Source organism: Choloepus didactylus, chromosome 6 (assembly GCF_015220235.1).
Source record: "Choloepus didactylus isolate mChoDid1 chromosome 6, mChoDid1.pri, whole genome shotgun sequence".
In the NCBI taxonomy this organism is placed as follows: domain Eukaryota; kingdom Metazoa; phylum Chordata; class Mammalia; order Pilosa; family Megalonychidae; genus Choloepus; species Choloepus didactylus.
The window spans coordinates 108,978,388-108,996,274 of record NC_051312.1 but is presented as its reverse complement, the minus strand read 5'-3'; the positions used below and the strand labels follow the sequence as shown (position 1 = coordinate 108,996,274).

General features: G+C 38.9%; 1 protein-coding gene across 2 annotated transcripts in view; it reads right to left on the bottom strand.

Annotated features, from left to right (window-relative positions):
- The window catches only part of DEUP1 (deuterosome assembly protein 1), a 142,955-nt gene that overhangs the window by 82,470 nt on the left and 42,598 nt on the right, over nt 1–17,887 (bottom strand). For both annotated transcript variants that reach the window (XM_037841451.1, XM_037841452.1), the window contains exons 3-4: nt 7,625–7,796; nt 6,188–6,283 (exon numbers count right to left, since the gene is read on the bottom strand). In XM_037841451.1, coding sequence (XP_037697379.1) covers nt 6,188–6,283; nt 7,625–7,796 — 268 coding nt within the window. The remainder of the gene's footprint in view (nt 1–6,187; nt 6,284–7,624; nt 7,797–17,887) is intronic.

Here is a 17,887-nt window from a genome sequence, read left to right as displayed (position 1 = left end):
AGTGTAACACCCTTGATCAGGTTCTGTACATGACCACAGATGGTGAGATCTGTAGCCAGCTCTTTTCTATTTCCCACTATTTGTCAACCTGAAGCCTCTTCTTTTTCTTCCCAAGTAGACTGAGTTCCACATTGATGTGATCGAAGTCCCTCTGCAGGGTTCCTTGGGGCCCTTCACAATAACTGTGTGTGCCTTCAGCATGATGCTAACATTTTCTGGAATGTCGTCAGTCTGATTGCTGATGCGTAGATGCAGCAAAGATGGAATGTGAGCCATTATTTCTTGGAAGTAATTTTTCAGCCCCTCCCTCTTTCTTCTCTTCCTGGGACTCTGATGATACATATGTTAGATCTTTTATTATAGTCCCACGTATCCCTGACATCTGTTCTTTTTTATTATTATTCTATTTTCTCTCTCTTGTTCAGATTGAGTAATTTCTATTGTTCTATCTTCCAGTTCACCAGTTCTTTCCTTTGCCCCCTCCATTCTGCTTTTGAGCCCATCATTGAGTTTTTTAGTTTCGTTATTACTTTTTTACTTACAAAATTTCCAAATGATTCCTCTCTATATTTTTTTGCTGAGATTTTCCATTTCTTTGCTGAAACTTTTTAATTTTCATCTGTTTCAAGCATGTTTGGAAATTCTCCCTGAAGCACTCTTTTTTTAAAAAAGCAGTTTTGAGATATATTCACATACCATGCAATCCATCCTAAGTGTACAGTCAGTGGCTTTTAGCATAATCACAGAGTTGTGCATTAATCACCACTATCAATTTTAGCACATTTTTATTATTCCGAGAAGAAAAACCCCATACTCCTTAGCAGTCACCTCTCAATCTCTCTATTCTCCCCCAGCCCAACATAACCACTAATCTATTTCTGCCTCTATAGATTTATTTATATTTAAATTTTACAATTTAGAATGGAATCATACAATATGTAGTACTTTGTGTCTGGTTTCTTTCACTTAGCATAATGTTTTCTTTTAATTATTATTATTCCTTATAATTAGAGAAGCTATAGGTTTACAGAAAAGTCATGTAAAAATGCCACATTCCCATATAACTCTCTATTGTTGACACTTTGCATTAGTGTGGCACCTTTGTTACAACTGATGAAAGAATATTGAAATGGTACTATTAACTATAGTCTGTAGTTTACATTAGGTATGCTTTCCCCATATACCGCCCCATTATTAACACTTTGTAATAATGTCATACATTTGTTATAATTCATGAAAGAACATTCTTATTCTTGTATTATTAACCCTAGTCCATTGTTCACAACAGGGTTCACTGTGTTATACAGTATTACATAACTTTCATTCTAGTAACATACATGACCCCAAACTTCCCTTTTCAACCACATTCACATACATAGTTCAGTGCTGTTAATTACACTCACAATAATGTGCTACCATTACCACCATCCATTTCCAAACCTTTACAATCAACTTGAATAGAAATTCTGCACAAATTAAGCATCAGCTCCCCATTCTGTACCCCAGTCCATCCCCTAGTATTCTCAATTCTATCACTGTGCTGTATAATTTGTTTATATCAGTAAGATCACCCAATATTGGTCCTTTTGTGCCTGGATTATTTCCCTCAGCATAACGTCCTCATGGTTCATCCTTTTTACAGCTGAATAATACCCCATTGTATGTATATACCACATTTTGTTTATCCATTCTTCAGTTGATGGACACTTGGATTGCTTCCATCTTTTAGCAATTGTAAATAACGCTGCTATGAACACTGGTGTGCAAGTATCTGTTTGAGTCCCTGCTTTAACTTCTTCTAGGTATATACCTAGTAAGTAGTGGGATTGCTAGGTCATATGGTAATTCTATACTTAGGTTCATGAGGAATTGCCAAACTGTCTCCTAAAGTGGATGCACCATTTTACAATCCCACCAGCAATGAATGAGTGTTCCTATTTCTCCACATCCTCTCCAACACTTGTAATTTTTTTTTTTAATTACAAGCATTCTAGTGGGTATGAAATGGTATCTCATTGTGGTTTTGATTTTCATTTCCCTAATACCTAATAGCTAGTGATATTGAGCATCTTTTCATGTGCTTTTTAACCATTTGTGTATCCTCTTTGGGGAAATATATATTCAAGTCTTTTGCCCATTTTTAAACTGGGTTGTTTGTCTTTTCGTTGTTGAGTTGTAGGATTACTTTGTATATTCTGGATATTAAGCCCTTATCAGATATATGGTTTTCAAATATTTTCTCCCATTGAATAGGTTGTCTCTTCACTTTCATGAAAAAGTCCTTTGATGCGTAAAAATTTTTAATTTTGAAAGGTCCCATTTACCTGTTTTTTCTTTTGTTGCTTGTGCTTTGGGTGTAAAGTCTAAGACACCACCGCCTAACCCAAAATCCTAAAGATACTTCCCTACATTTTCTTCGAGGAGTCTTATAATCCTGGTTCTTATAGTTAGGTCTTTGATCCATTTTGAGTTAATTTTTGCATAGGTGTACATAGGGGTCCTCTTTCACTCTTTTGCAATGGATATCCAGTTCTCCCAGCACCACTTTTTTGAAGAGGCTAGTCTTTCCCAATTGAGTGGACTTGGCAGCCATTCAAAAATCACCTGGTCAAAGGTGTGAGGGTCTATTTCTGAACTCTCAATTCCATCCCGTTGGTCAATACATCTGTCCTTGTGCAAGTACCATGCTGTTTTGACCACTGTAGCTTTATAATATGCTTCACTCTTCTTTTTCAAGATGGTTTTGGCTATTTCGGACTGCTTATTCTTCCAAATAAATTTGATAATTGGCTTTTCCATTTCTGCAAAGGAGGCTGCTGGAATTTTGATTGGGATTGCATTGAATCCGTAAATCATTTTGGGTAGAATTGACATCTTAACTATATATAGTCTTCCAATTATGAACATGGAATGTCCTTTCATTTATTTAGGTCTTTCATTTCTTTTAGCAATATTTTGTAGTTTTCTGTATACAAGTCCTTTATATCCTTGTTTAAGTTTATTCCTATATATTTGATTCTTTTAGTTTCTATTGTAAATGGAATGTTTTTCCTGACTTCCTCCTTCCCTGAAATATTTTTATGGTGGCTACTTTAAAATCTTTGTCAGATACTTCTAACATCAGCATCATCTTGGTATTTGTAACTGTTGATTGTTCTCATCTAAATTGAGATTTTCCTGGTTCTGAGTGATTTTTTATTGAAACCTCAACATTTTCAGTACTGTGTTATAAGACTCTGGATCTAATTTAAATTTGGGTTTAGCAGTCCTCTTCTGAAAATCGGTTAGAGGAAATGGGGTACACCTCATTACTGCCAGCTAGTGGTGGAAGTCCAGGTTTTCAACTTGGCCTCTATTGATATATGAGAGGAGGTGCTTCTCATTACGTAGCTGGGTGGGGTGGGAGTTCAGGTCCCCCACTAGTCCTCCACTGACTCCACCTGCCTGGGAGGGACAGGGGTGCCTCAGTACCGCTTCTCACATGGCCCCCAGTAACACTGTAGTTGGAGTGCATAGCCTTGTTACGACTCAGTGGTAGTGAACACCCCACTTTCCTCTAGGCCTCCTTTGATACCACCCCACAGAGAAGAGTAAGAGGTGTCCACTACAACTAGATGCCTGTTGATGTCCAGGCTCTGCACATGGTCTGCACTGACACCATGAGCTGGAGAGGGCCTTGGTAGCTTCTGCTGGGGACTAAAGTCCCACCTCCCCGTTGGGCTTCTCTGACACCACTCTGGTGGTGGTGATGTGTGTGTCTGGGGGTGGAGCAGGGGGGCTACCTTGATATACCCTGGTGAGAGTGGAAATCTAAGCTTTCCACTCAGCCTTTACTGTTGGGAGTAGGTGTAGGGCTGCAGGGTTTTCTGTGATGTTTGGCTGGAGTAGAGTAGTTATTGTCTAAATGTGTTCTGTCTTGTTAGGGGGCCCTCTTCCTGGTCCTTTGGCTAAAGAGAGCCAGCCAGCCTCTGTTGGGGCTTTTTTTTTTTTTTTTTTTTGTCTATGTCTGCTGGCATATCTAGAGTGCCAGCTTATCCAGTGCCCAGGCTGGGATGTATGGAGGCAAAAAGAAATCCCAGGGAATGGACCACCATGTCACTCATGGGTCCTAAGTTTCCTAACTAGTCTGCCTCTTTTCTTCACCTTTCAGAGTCTTCTTATGTTGTTTCATAAATATTGTCTAAGGTTTTTAGCTGTATTTATTTGGAGGAAGAGGGAAAAGTATGTTTACTGTCTTTTGCAAAAGCAGAAGTCTTTTTTTTAATTATAGTTTTATGGTGGTTAGAAGAAAAGAGCCCCTTTTAAAAAAGGAAGCAATTTCTGTAAGAAAGCTTTGACAGAGTATGGCAATGTATATCCTCAAGATGTTTTACAAAAATGAAATTGTAAATAAAACAGAAATTTCAAAAGAGGTAGTAGAATGAGCCAGCAAAACAAAAGCATGTTTACCACAAGACACTATTTTTTGTTTAGAAAAATGACATATGACTAGATTTTATGCAAGCTGAGTCAAGTACATAGTGCTTTACCTTTTTTCTCTCTCTTTCACCCTCACTCACTATAACTACCCCCTGCTTTCCTTCTCTTCCTTCCTTTTAACCAGAGGGGTGAAAAAGAAGGGAAGCAGTAAATTTCAGGGGAAGAAGGTGACAGTTCTCTCAACAATATGTAGTGTTCCAAAGTGTATTCCATGGAATATCTGTTACAGTGGTATTAGTAGTTTTCAGTTTAAAAAAAGAAAAAAGGGTTTCACAGTCACACAGTTTGGAAACCGATGGGTTAAAAAGGTTAAATGGATTTCTTCAATTGCAGGACTTTTCAAAGTTTGTAATATCCTAATGTGCACTGTGAATCCCCAGGAGCAGAGAAAGAGTAAACAGCATTCCCTAAACTCTCAGTATTAGTGTTTCATAGAACAAATTTTTGTGAAATTGCCATAAAGATATTTGTTGGTTAGCACTGAAAACCAGTCAGCAGCAAAGCATCAATGGTAAGGATTCATAAATTAAATGACTGTTCAGCATCTGTAAACAAGGCTCCAAACTTTTTAATAACAGAAGTGGGAAAAAAGAAAAAGAAAAAAGAAATTGAAAGTTTGGTAAGCAGTGATTGAACTAGTTAAGCAGAATTTAGAGATGGTTCTTCTATCTAGGTTTCTTTAATTTTTTCATACTTTCTCTAAATTGAGGTTTTTGTTTCAGCAGTTATGATGATTAAATATTCATGTGCTTTGGTTATTGTAGTAAGAGATCTATCTTTATCTTTATAGAAAAAGCAAGGTTGATTAACGTAAGCATTAATAATGCCTGGAGTGTCAGCAAGGAAAATTTATACAATGATTTATAATCCAAGCTACCATCTAGTGGTAGTTACCTGAATTGCAGGCAAAATGTCCAAGCAGACTTAAGAGCTAGTCTTTTAATACCATAACCATTAAATGCATCATATGCGTCAGATTCCAGTCTTAGTGGCTGAATCCCATCCCTAAAAACGTACTTGAGTAGGGGCATTAAGTATTTTACTTTTATTGTAAAGTAAAATTTCATAATCAAACCATATTTCTTATTGATTCATTTACTAGGTTCAGCAGAGATGTAGCATCCACTAGGTCTGAGATGCTTAGATGATTATTTCTCTATGAGCTATTCGTGACAAGGGAGAAAAGACTTTTGATTACTAGCATAGATGGAGGATATAAGGATAAATAAGAAAGAACTCAACATCCTTCTCACGAAATATTCAGAAGTACTTTATCATTTATAGAACAGTTCTACCTGTAATAAAGTAATAAAGACCAGTTTTATTTGATTATCTATTTCAAAATAGCAAAATTCCACATTTTAAACTGCCATTGAATAAAGGACATTCCTATTAGGGACTGATCATTAAAGTTATTTTTTACACATAGCTAATTATTTTACTTTAATTAATCAACAAGTCTCTTAGGAAAATAGAAAGCTATTGGTTGAGTACCATGCTAATAGTTAAAAACATAGTACTGCCAATTCAGTAAAAGAAACAAAATCAGTACATATAAAACAATGATAGGGCAAACATATAACCTGCAATTAAAATAGGCAAACTTTTGCTTGTATTAAAAAATACATTATAATAAAGATAACACAATTTTATTGATCAATAACACACATCAAAATCTGTGATATTACATTATAATAAGTTTCCTTACTTGAGATTTTAGGGTTTGAAGCTGTCCTTCATAATTCTGAGTCATGGCTAAGTTACATTTTTCCAGACTATCCAACTTCTGGCGAAGCAACCCCACCTGCATTAAGAATAAAATTTAATTTTGCTTCTTCTAAGTTTTACCTGACAAAATCAGAAAATGTACAAAAGAGGAGTGCAATTCAAATAAAACTGCTGTACCAAGCCAAGAATAAATATTTGTTATGCAGTTCTTAAAATGAGCTATTAATAATTAAACTCACACAAACCAAACATTACTAGCACTATTCCACTGGGTACACATTGGGACAGTAGTGTATAGATGTTTAGCAAAAGATCTTTTTCACAATCACATTTTAAATAAACATTTAGAATTTGCTTTGCATTGTCTCCTCAGGCAAAACCTCTACCAACTACTTTGGCTTTTATTTTTTTTTTAAAGGTCCCACTGCCTTTAATGGGGACTCTGCTGTAGTGGTACTATGGAATAATTATTACACTTTTATGAGAACTAACATTTTAAAAAGATAAATTTCTAAGAACAGTTCTTAAGGATATGGCTTACAGAATTTGCGTGCTTAAAAAACAGGTGAGGCACCTGTCTCCACATCTGTGTCATTACAGGTATAGAAGTGAGAGATTATGCCCTTGCACATGCCAGGCCTGATGACGTGCCTCGACTGGGAAGGGAAACTAGACGTGAGGAACTTGTTACCTGTGGATCCTAAGTTCCACTGAGAAGCACCAAAGGTAGCAAAATGGCTGAAGAACAAGTTAATTGAAGATGTTCTTTGTACATGATTAGTAAACATTTCTCTTGTGCCTCGCCCAAAAGAAAAATTCAAAGACAAAACATCTACCTCAGATAAAGCATGTGGTTTTCTTGAGAGCAATTGTACATTCTTGTACAAACCCCAGCTTGGCAGTAAACAGCCTAGAAGGGGCTGAGGGTCTCGTCTTAAGTGGGTGTCCCAGGTAGACACAGACACTTTTACCAAACTCTTTTCTCCTTTGTCCTCACATCTCACTTCCAGCAGGGACTATTTTCCTAGCAGATTAGAAGTGACAGATGCTCCTGAACTCTACCTTGTCCAAAGACACAGCTTTGCTGGCCCCCTCTTTGTTTCTATAGCAGCAAAAGCACTTATATGTTTGCTTGCAAACAGTATTTCACATATATATTAAATGTTTACCTTTCTCGAAAAAATTAACATTTTATTACTAACTGTATCAGGAAAACTCTATGGATTTAGGCTCTGATGGACAATTATTTGATAGAACATATTTAACACACTGTTTGCTGACAGATATTCTAAACAATAAATGCTATCTCTTCCAGAGCCTGATGAGAAGTATATATAATAAAAAAATGTACTCTGGTAGCATAAATACTATTTATAGGAGTCAAAGGAATTAATGATTTATTGTATGTGTTCAGTACCTCTTGACCTTTCTGATCCAAACAAGTCTGTGCATTTGCCAGTTCTTGATCCCGAAGATCTAATCGCGTCTCTAAAGCCCGCATCTTCCTTTCCCAATCCAATTTTTTGTTGCTTACCATGATGTCAATTTGTTCCATTAATTCCTGAAGCTCAGCTTCACAAGGAGAAGCTCTGGCAATTGTAGAAAAGTAAAATACATTAAAAAATAAATGTGAGGGTAAGAGAAATTATTGATCCAAATAACTTGATCAATATTTTCTCAAATTGTTCGATTATTTAAATAGGAAGAAGTTTGAAAGCTAGAGGTCAGTTTTTGTTTGATTAAAACTAAAAGCTAATTTCAGAACTACAGGTGTGTATGCATTTAATTTTTTAAAATCATATTTTCTACAGTGGGCTATTCTAGAGAAAATGCAAACTTTGGAAAATGGTAGGACAGCTTAAGGATTGTGCCAGTTTGAATGTATTATGTTCCCCAGAAAAAGCCATATTCTTTGATGCAATCTTGTGGGGCAGACATTTTAGTGCTGATTAGATTGGAATTCTTTGATTGTTTCCATGGAGTTGTGCCCCACCCAACTGTGGGTGATGACTCTGATTGGATAATTTCCATGGAGGTGTAACCCCACCCATTCAGGGTGGGTCTAAATTCCATCACTGGAGCCATATAAATGACCTGACAAACAGAAGGAACTCGGTGCAGCTGAGAGTAACATGTTGAAGAGGAGCTACAGCCAAGAGGGACACTTTGAAGAAAGCACAGGAGCTGCAGATGAGAGACAGTTTGAAGATGGCCGTTGAAAGCAGACTCTTGCTCAGGAGAAGCTAAGAGAGGACAAATATCCCAAGTGCAACTAAGAGTGACATTTTTGAGGAACTGCAGCCCAGAGAGGAACATCCTAGGAGAAAGCCATTTTGAAACCAGAACTTTGGAGCAGACGCCAGCCACGTGCCTTCCCAGCTAACAGAAGTTTTCCGGACACCACTGGCCATCCTCCAGTGAAGGTACCCGATTGTTGATGTGTTACCTTGGACACTTTATGGCCTTAAGACTGTAACTGAATAACCAAATAAACCCCCTTTTATAAAAGCCAATCCGTCTCTGGTGTTTTGCATTCCAGCAGCGTTAGCAAACTAGAACAAGGATTAATGCTCTTACACATAAATGCACATGGACCTGTATATTACAACTTGAGGAGGTTTGACTGCAGGTGAACTGGGACTTCAGTTGTGGCCTGGCAGGAATAAAACAGTGAGCCCAGGCTAGGGAGGACCGGAGTCAAATGTACTAAGTAGGCTGCAGTGTGGCTCCTCGAGGAGGGGAACTTGGCCTGGTCTCGCTGGGATCAGTTTGGAAGGGATAATCTGGCAGGTGGGAAGGGTAGTGGAAATCTTTAGATAATGGAGATTCTACTAGGCAGATAGGTGGTAATCTTGGGTCCTAGATCTTGAGTCTAGGAGGGTCCACTGTGTTTGAAAGAGGACCCTTGGTAACAGCTAGAAGTATAGAAACTGAGAATTGGTGAGAAGATAGATTGCTGAATATTCCCAGAGAAAGATTCTCCTTCAAAAAAAGCCGAAGTATTCCCCAGGGACGTGGCATAAGTCCAGTCATTCAGACAGGATAAACAGGTAGATATTGGAAGTTAAGGCTTAAGCCTAAGGAGCACACAGATTTCCAGATTAGAAAAGCAAGTTATTTCAGCATCCACTCAATGCTGGTGATGGGGCTTCTAATATATTTTTATAGCTGGGAGGAGGGCAGGAGGGAGAGACAGGTGCAAAATGACAACATATCCTCCATTTAGTTTCACCAAATCAGAATTTTAGTGCTAATTACAGATCATTTAGCATTTTTAAAAAACTGAGACCCAGAGAAGTCCAAGTTCACACAGCTAATTAGTGGAAGAGCCAGAACTGGATGCTAGGCAGCTGCTTCCCATCTTGTGTTCCTTCCTGTGTACTACACAGCAAAAGACATGGTGTTTTGAATAAGAATGTGCTTGAAAAATACAGCACAGATCATCTCCACTGCAATAGGGTTAGAAGCAGGTGTTAAAACTCAATGAATTCAGAATTTCCAGAATCTCTTTCTAAAGTATGCAGAGCCAATCCCAACAAAGGATGTCCCTTTGATTAGTTTACTCAACAGCAGACTCACCGGTCTTGACATCAGAGAGGTTTTAAGTACAAAGTGTCATTCTGAAGTCTTCTCCTAGCATTCCTGGGACAAGGTCCAAAGGCTCTCAATTTTATTTAACCCCCCCCCCCAAATCTGAAGAAATGGAGTACTAATTCCTCTGTAAATAACTTGATTGAATTTTAATTGGCGTTATGATGTGAGGAAAAAGAACAGAACTATGGTGTGGTGTTTTCACACCATTTTCTCTTTTTCATAACAATATATCTCACCCTTTATGGTAAATATATTTTATCTATTTTTTTCTGCTAATGTCAACTCTGAAAGAAAAGGGGCTATATTATCAGGGATACTGAGAGCCTACCACAGTGCCCCAGGACATAGTAGATGCTCAATAAATCTTTGATGAATAAATAATAGAGTTATTTTCACTCCTGTCTCCCTTGGCATGTAGGAATGCAACCTGCCAATGGAATGAAAACATAGGCCTAAAGTAGAGTGTGGGCATAGTGTCAGCTACTCAATCAATATTGTTAAATAGGTGAAAGCACACTTTATTTCCTGGATATAACTATGCTATGCAAAAGTTAGAATCTTAGACTCTCAGGGTGGAAGGAATTTTATCAGTCATCTAGTCCTACCACCCACCTAGTGTTTGCATTCTGTCTACAAATGTTTCTTGAGAGAATCACTTATCAAATCCCAGTAATAAAATTCAGCAGTTCTAGGACAGAGGCCAAAATTCTGCATCAGTAACAAAAAATTTCAAGAGATTCTGATGCATGCAAATATTTGTCATCTGTTTTGCAATACCACTGCCAAGAGGTTGTCCAGACTTGATCTGAATTCTTCCATTAATAGGTAATACTATCTGAGATTGTATCTAGATAGCTATGAGTTCTTTATATTGAATTGGAAGGCTTTTCTTTCTTCCATCCGCTTGTCCTAATTTAATCCCCTGGAACAATGCAGAACAAATGCCTTTTCAAAATCGTTGACCTTTAAATACTTAAATACAGTTATCAGTGTACTTCTTGTTTCTTTCTTGAGTTTTCTCAATGTTCATTACAAATGGATAAAGGCAAGACCGCATATGACAACAGAATTCTGACCCACAACCTCTGCAACAATCAGCCAGGAAGGCAAACTATAATCTCTGCAGCAATCATCCCAGAACAGCCAGGACTCAGTCAGTGACTGACAGCTTCCTTACCTTTTGCCCCTGCTTCTATTGTTGGACCAGCCAGAGAAAGCTAAATATGCTCCCCAAACCGGTCATACAAGATGCCCCTCTTCTAGTTAGACCCTCTTCCCCTTCTATTCAGAGCATAACTGGAGCCTTCCTTTTTGTTCACTCTAAAGCTTTCCCCACTCCCCTGCCTGCCTTTGAGTGTCTGCCAAACACAAGTGATAGCAAGAAGTTCGTTCTCATTTGGGTGGTCATTTATTTCCAGAAATATGTTATTTCCTTCAATTGCTTCTAGGGCATCCTTTATGTCCCCCACCACTCTATACTCAGTACCTAGTACACTGCCTGACAAATACTAGATGCTTAATATACATTTGTTGAATGAATGAATGAAGAAATGAATGACTGTGGTAAGGTTTTCCAGGCCCTTCATAATACTGTGGTCCCCTGAACAAGTCCCTTTTCTTCTTGAAATGTAGTATTCAGAACTTAATATCATAGGTGTGGCTAACCAGTTCAGAGAGGGGCGCTAATATCCTTTGTTTTAGGTGCCATATACTTTTTTTTATTATTAAATTCAGTTTTATTGAGATATATTCACATACTATACAATCATCCATGGTGTACAATCAACTGTTCACAGTACAATCGTATAGTTACGCATTCGTCACCACAATCTATTTCTGAACATTTCCCTTACGTCAGAAAGAATCAGAATAAGAATAAAAAATAAAAGTAAAAAAGAACACCCAAATAATCCCCCCATCCCACCCTATTTTTCATTTAGTTTTTGTCCCCATTTTTCTACTCATCCATCCATACACTAGATAAAGGGAATGTGATCCACAAGGTTTTCACAATCACACTGTCACCCCTATAATCTACATTGTTATACAGTTGTCTTCAGAAGTCCATACTACTGGGTTGGAGTTTGATAGTTTCAGGTATTTACTTCTAGCTGTTCCAATACATAAAAACCTAAGAGGTGTTATCTATATAGTGCATAAGAATGTCCACCAGAGTGACCTCTCAACTCTATTTGAAATCTCTCAGCCACTGAAACTATTTTGTGTCATTTTCCGTCCCCCTTTTGGTCAAGAAGATATTCTCAATCCCACGCTGCTGGGTCCAGATTCATCCCCGGGAGTCATATCTTGTGTTGCCAGGGAGATTTACACCCCTGAGAGTCAGGTCCCACGTAGCGGGGAGGGCAGCGAGTTCACCTGTCGAGGTGGCTCAGTTAGAGAGAGAGAGGGCCACATCTGAGCAACAAAGAGGTACTCAGGCGGAGACTCCTAGGCATAACTATATGCAAGTTTAGCCTCTCCTTTGCAGTAATGAGCTTCATAAGGGCAAGTCCCATGATAGAGAGCTCGGCACATCAAACTGCCAGTCCCAATGTTTGTGACAACATCAACATCAGTCCAGGTGAGGAAGTCCAACACTTCCACACTTTCCACCAGCTCCTGTAAATATATTATTTATTCTCTGCACAAATTACTTTGGGATATGTCACTATTTCACTCTAACCTATACTAACCTACCCTATCTCACTTCCTATTCAAAGTTCCATGTAATTGTGGTGTTTGAACAAACCAACCGTCAAGTTATACTGTTTAGAAAATATAGATCCTGCACGAAATAGACATCTCTTCCCTTGGTCTCACATGGAAGTTGAAGTTTTAAAACACAGTCAGTTTAAACTTTTACCCTTCGGTGCCATATACTTTTATACAAGCAGGTGAAGAGAACATTAGCTTTGGGCTGGGGAGGTAGGGTCAGTGGGAGGGAAAGGCAGTGATACACTGTTTCAAGGTGAGTTTATTCTTGTCTAAAAATCTTACTCTTTTTCATGCATGCTACAAATAAGCTACCTATTCACTATTTTGTGCTTGTTTAGTTTTTCTGGGGAGATCCAAGTGCAGTGCTTTACATTTTTCCTTATTAAATTTCATGTTGATAGTTTCAGCCTTTCAATGTCATTCCCCATCATTAGTTCTTTCAGCAAATATTCATTAAGCAACTGCTGCCCATTACGTGTGGTACTGCGTGTGCTGGTTTGGATGTATTATGTCCCCCAAAATGCTGTTTTTTAATGCAATCTTGTGGGGGCCGATGTATTAGTGTTGATTAGGTTGGAATCTTTGGATTAGGCTGTTTCCATGGAGATGTGACCCAACCAACTGTGGGTAATACCTTTGATTAGTTTATTTCCATGGAGGTGTGGCCCCACCCATTCAGCATGGGTCTTGATCTAATTGTGGAGCCCTTTCAAAAAGCTCACAAACAGAAGGACCTCAGAGCAGCTAAGAGTGACATTTTAGAGCTGTAGCTAAGAGAGACATTTTGGAGATGGCCATTGAAAGCAGACTTTTGCTAGTCCAGAGTTTGCCTGGGAGAAACTAAGAGAATACCCCCTGACACCTTGAGAGAAACATCCTGGGAGAAAGCCATTTTGAAACACAACGTAGAAGCAAGCAGACACCAGCCACGTGCCTTTCCAGACAACAGGTGTTCCAGACGCCATTGGCCATTCTTCTGTGATGGTACCCTGTTGCTGATGCCTTAATCTGGACATTTTCATGACCTTCAGACTTAACTTCATAACCAAATAAACTCCCTTTATAAAAGCCAATCCATTTCTTGTATTTTGCATAATGACAACATTAGCAAACTAATGCTGGGAAAATAAGAGACAGAAGACCAATTCCCTGCACGTAGAGAGAGACTTTCAAGGCAGGCAGACACTCTACAAGGCTGATGAATAAATGGAGGCTTTTTTGGGAATACAAAGGTGGGACCCTGAATAGGCTTGGAGGGGGTGGGCTGCCATGGAAGCCTTCCTAAAGGGAGGTAATTGCTGAGCTTATATTTTGGGATCCTGTTTCTGTCAGAGAATATATTCACTATGCCTTCCAGATTTGTGTCATCTGTAGACTTGATAAGCATTACCTGTTATAAGTATTTTCATACAAGTCATTGATAAAATGGCATAAAGGACTGAGTGGAGGATAGAGTCTTATGGCATTCCATGACCAAGCCCTTCAAAGTGACAGTGACTCACTGATTATTTTTTATTATAATCAGATTCTAATCCACTTAATTAACCTTGTATCTTTTAATTTCTTTCCCACAAAACACCAAGAAAAGCCTGTAAAATATCATGCCAAAACCCCAATACAACTCTATTATGTTTCCTTGATGCACCGATATATTAACCCCATGAAATGAGGCTGGTCTAGTTTAAAATCCTGGTGGCCACTGCTTCCTTTCTGGCTGCTCCCAAGTCACAGATAGTCTCTTTCAAATTACTACCTAAGATTTAGTCAAATTCAGTTTTACATAAAACTCATGTTTTTTGTCAAACAGTTTTTCCTTTTGAAATTCAATTGTTTAATCTTCTAATATATCTTCAGTCTTCACAGTTTCTCAGCTGTAATTAATAGCATTTAAGCTGTCTCACTAGCATCAATATTGCTCCTACCTCTACCACAGGATTTACCCTTGGGAAGACTGTTGCTGCAAAGGAGAGGCTAGGCCTCCCTATAATTGTGCCTAAGAGCCTCCTCCCGAATGCCTCTTTGTTGCTCAGATGTGGCCCTCTCTCTCTAGCTAAGCCAACTTGAAAGGTGAAATCACTGCCCTTCCCCCCTACATGGGATCAGACACCCAGGGGAGTGAATCTCCCTGGCAACGCGGAATATGACTCCTGGGGAGAAATGTAGACCTGGCATCGTAGGATGGAGAACATCTTCTTGACCAAAAGGGGGATGTGAATGGAAATGAAATAAACTTCAGTGGCTGAGACATTCCAAAAGGAGCTGAGAGGTCACTCTGGTGGGCACTCTTACACACAACACTTTTTAGGTTCTAATGAATTGGGGTAGCTGGTGGTAGATACCTGAAACTATCAAACTACACCCCAGAACCCATGAATCTCGAAGACAATTGTATAAAAATGTAGCTTATGAGGGGTGACAATGGGATTGGGAAAGCCATAAGGACCACACTCCCCTTTGTCTAGTTTATGGATGGATGAGTAGAAAAATAGGGGAAGGAAACAAACAAACAAACAGACAAAGGTACCCAGTGTTCTTTTTTTCTTCAATTGCTCTTTTTCACTTTAATTATTATTCTTGTTATTTTTGTGTGTGTGCTAATGAAGGTGTCAGGGATTGATTTAGGTGATGAATGTACAACTATGTAATGGTACTGTGAACAATCGAATGTACGATTTGTTTTGTATGACTGCGTGGTATATGAATATATCTCAATAAAATGAAGATTTAAAATTAAAAAAAAAATATTGCTCCTAAATCTAGTGAATATTAAAATAAAATACAAAAGGCTTGGATTCACATCCTTCACATAGTTGGGCACTAAGATTCTTTATTTACATTTTCATTTCTTGCTTGAATCAAATTCCGACCAATTCCGTGCAAAAAAACTTACTTTCCCATACTTCCTCTCATGAATCCTCACCTCACAACATCCCCATAAAGTAGGCATTGTTAGCCCAGTTTTTTCATAACTTGATTGAGGAACTGAAAAACAACTCCTTCAAGTCTTCCAGCTTTGGAGGCTGGGTGGATTGTATCTGATACACAACTACTTAAAGACACGTGTGCCGGTTTGAATGTATTACGTCCCCCAACATGCCATTATCTTTGATGCAATCTTGTGTGGGCAGACGTATTAGTGTTGATTAGATTGTAATTCTTTGATTGAGTGTTTCCATGGAGATGTGACCCACACAACTACAGGTGATTACTCTGATTATTTTCCATGGAGGCGTGGCCTTGCTCATTCAGCGTGGGCCTTGCTTAGTTTACTAGAGCCCTATGTAAGTGCTCAGACAGAAGGAACTCGGAGCTTCAGCTGAGAGACACAGTTTGAAGACGGCTGTTGGAAGCTGACACTTCCATTTTGGAGAATGCCATTTTGAAATGCAACCTGGGAGCAAGTGAACACCAGCCACGTGCCTTCCCAGCTAACCAAGGTTTTCTGGATGCCAGTGGCCATCCTTCAGTGAAGGTACCCGATTGTTGATGTCTTACCTTGGACATTTTATGGCCTTCAGACTATAACTTTGTAAACAAATAAACCCCCTTTATAAAAGCCAATCCATTTCTGGTGTTTTGCAAAAGGGCAGCATTAGCAAACCAGAACAACATGCAAACCAAACCCTGGCCTTTCCTATTAGGTTTACCCTTGGGAGCAATTCACAAGAGAAGGATCCTGGGGTCAGGCTAGTGGTCTAAATGCATTAAGCCAGAAGGGAGAGGGGCATACTGATTGCTGCAAGGTGGCAATAGCAGTCTGGGGAGCCTAGAGTCAAAATATCAGGATACCAAATTTGGAAATTAAGAGAGAGCAAAATAGAAAGCCAGTGATACAAATGGTGGTAGTGGGGGCAAGTGTGTTAAGAGGGAGCAGGGGAATGGAGGAGAGAGGGTCACAGAGTAAAAAGAGCTGGGGTAAGATGCATGAACATTATGGGGGTGGCTCAGAGCAAGTTTTGTGGCCAGTGAGTTCTCATTCCAAAGTCCTTTAACATATGGACTTATAAGCTAGTTCTTAAAAGGGCAGATCTCTATGATGACCTATAATTTGTAATACAAACTGGAACACTTTTGAAAGTTAAAGGGGCTGTTATGCCAGGACAACAGGTATAAACAATGATTGTTCTGGGAAAACTGGTTTGAGGGGTCAACCTACACATCACCCACTTAGAAAACAAAGATGGAGAAACATGTCTATAAAGAAATAGAGTGAGTTCAGTTTGGGACAAGTGAGATGTCCAAATAAAAATGGGCCTGGAGCTTGGGAAAAAGAAGCAGGGGCTAAAGAGACATATATAGAAGTCATCATGGAAAAAGGGAAGCGAGAGAGAGAGGAAAGGGGTGGGGAGGGAGAAAAGACTTATTCATATAACATGGAATAGTCTACAAAAATGAGTTTCTTTAAAAGGCTAATGAGTAATCATGTTAGGTCTCAACTTTTTCGAACAATTTTAATGGAACTTATTCTAAGATGTATTACATGCTTATTTGTCTCAGTTAATTGCCTTGGTTTGAATCTATTATGTCACCCAGAAAAGACATGTTCTTTAATGAAATCTTGTGGGGGCAGACTTGTTAGTCTTTTGATTAAGGTGGAAACTTTTAATTAGGTTGTTTCCATGGAGATGTGACCCATCCAACTGCAGGTGAGACCTTTTGATTAGATCATTTCCCTGAAGGTGTGGACCTCACCCATTCTGGATGGGTCTTAATTAGATCACTGGAGTCCTTTAAGACAGCTCACAGAGAGAAGCAGCTCAGAGAAGCTAAGAGAGACATTTTGGAGAGATGCTGAGATATGTAATTCAGAGTTTACCCCTGGGAGAAGCTAAGAGCTGACACGGACTCAGATGCTTGGAGATGCTTGGAGATGTAAACAGAAAGATGTTTGGAGATGCTAAGCCAAGAGATGAAGCCCAGAGTTTGCCCTAGAGAAGCTAAGAGAGGACCCCCAGATGCTTAGATGCACAGAAGCTAAAGAAGCCATGAGAGACAGAAGCCCAGAGACATTTTAGAGAAAGCTATTTTGAAACCAGAACCTGGGAGCAAAGGATCAGCAGATGACAGCCACATGCCTTCCCAGCTGACAGAGGTGTTCCAGATGCCATCAGCCTTTCTTCAGTGAAGCTATCCTCCTGCGGATGCCTTGATTTAAACACTTTTATGGACATTTGTAAACTAATAAATCCCCTTCATAAAAGCCAATCCATTTCTGATATTTTGCATGATGGCAGCATTAGCAAACTGGAACATTAATAGACTGTAGTAAATATAATTTAACTGTTATAAGATGGCTCACAGACCCTATTCGGCAAGTCAAATACTATACCACACCATAGACATATATAGGACCAAACGGGAGACACCCCAG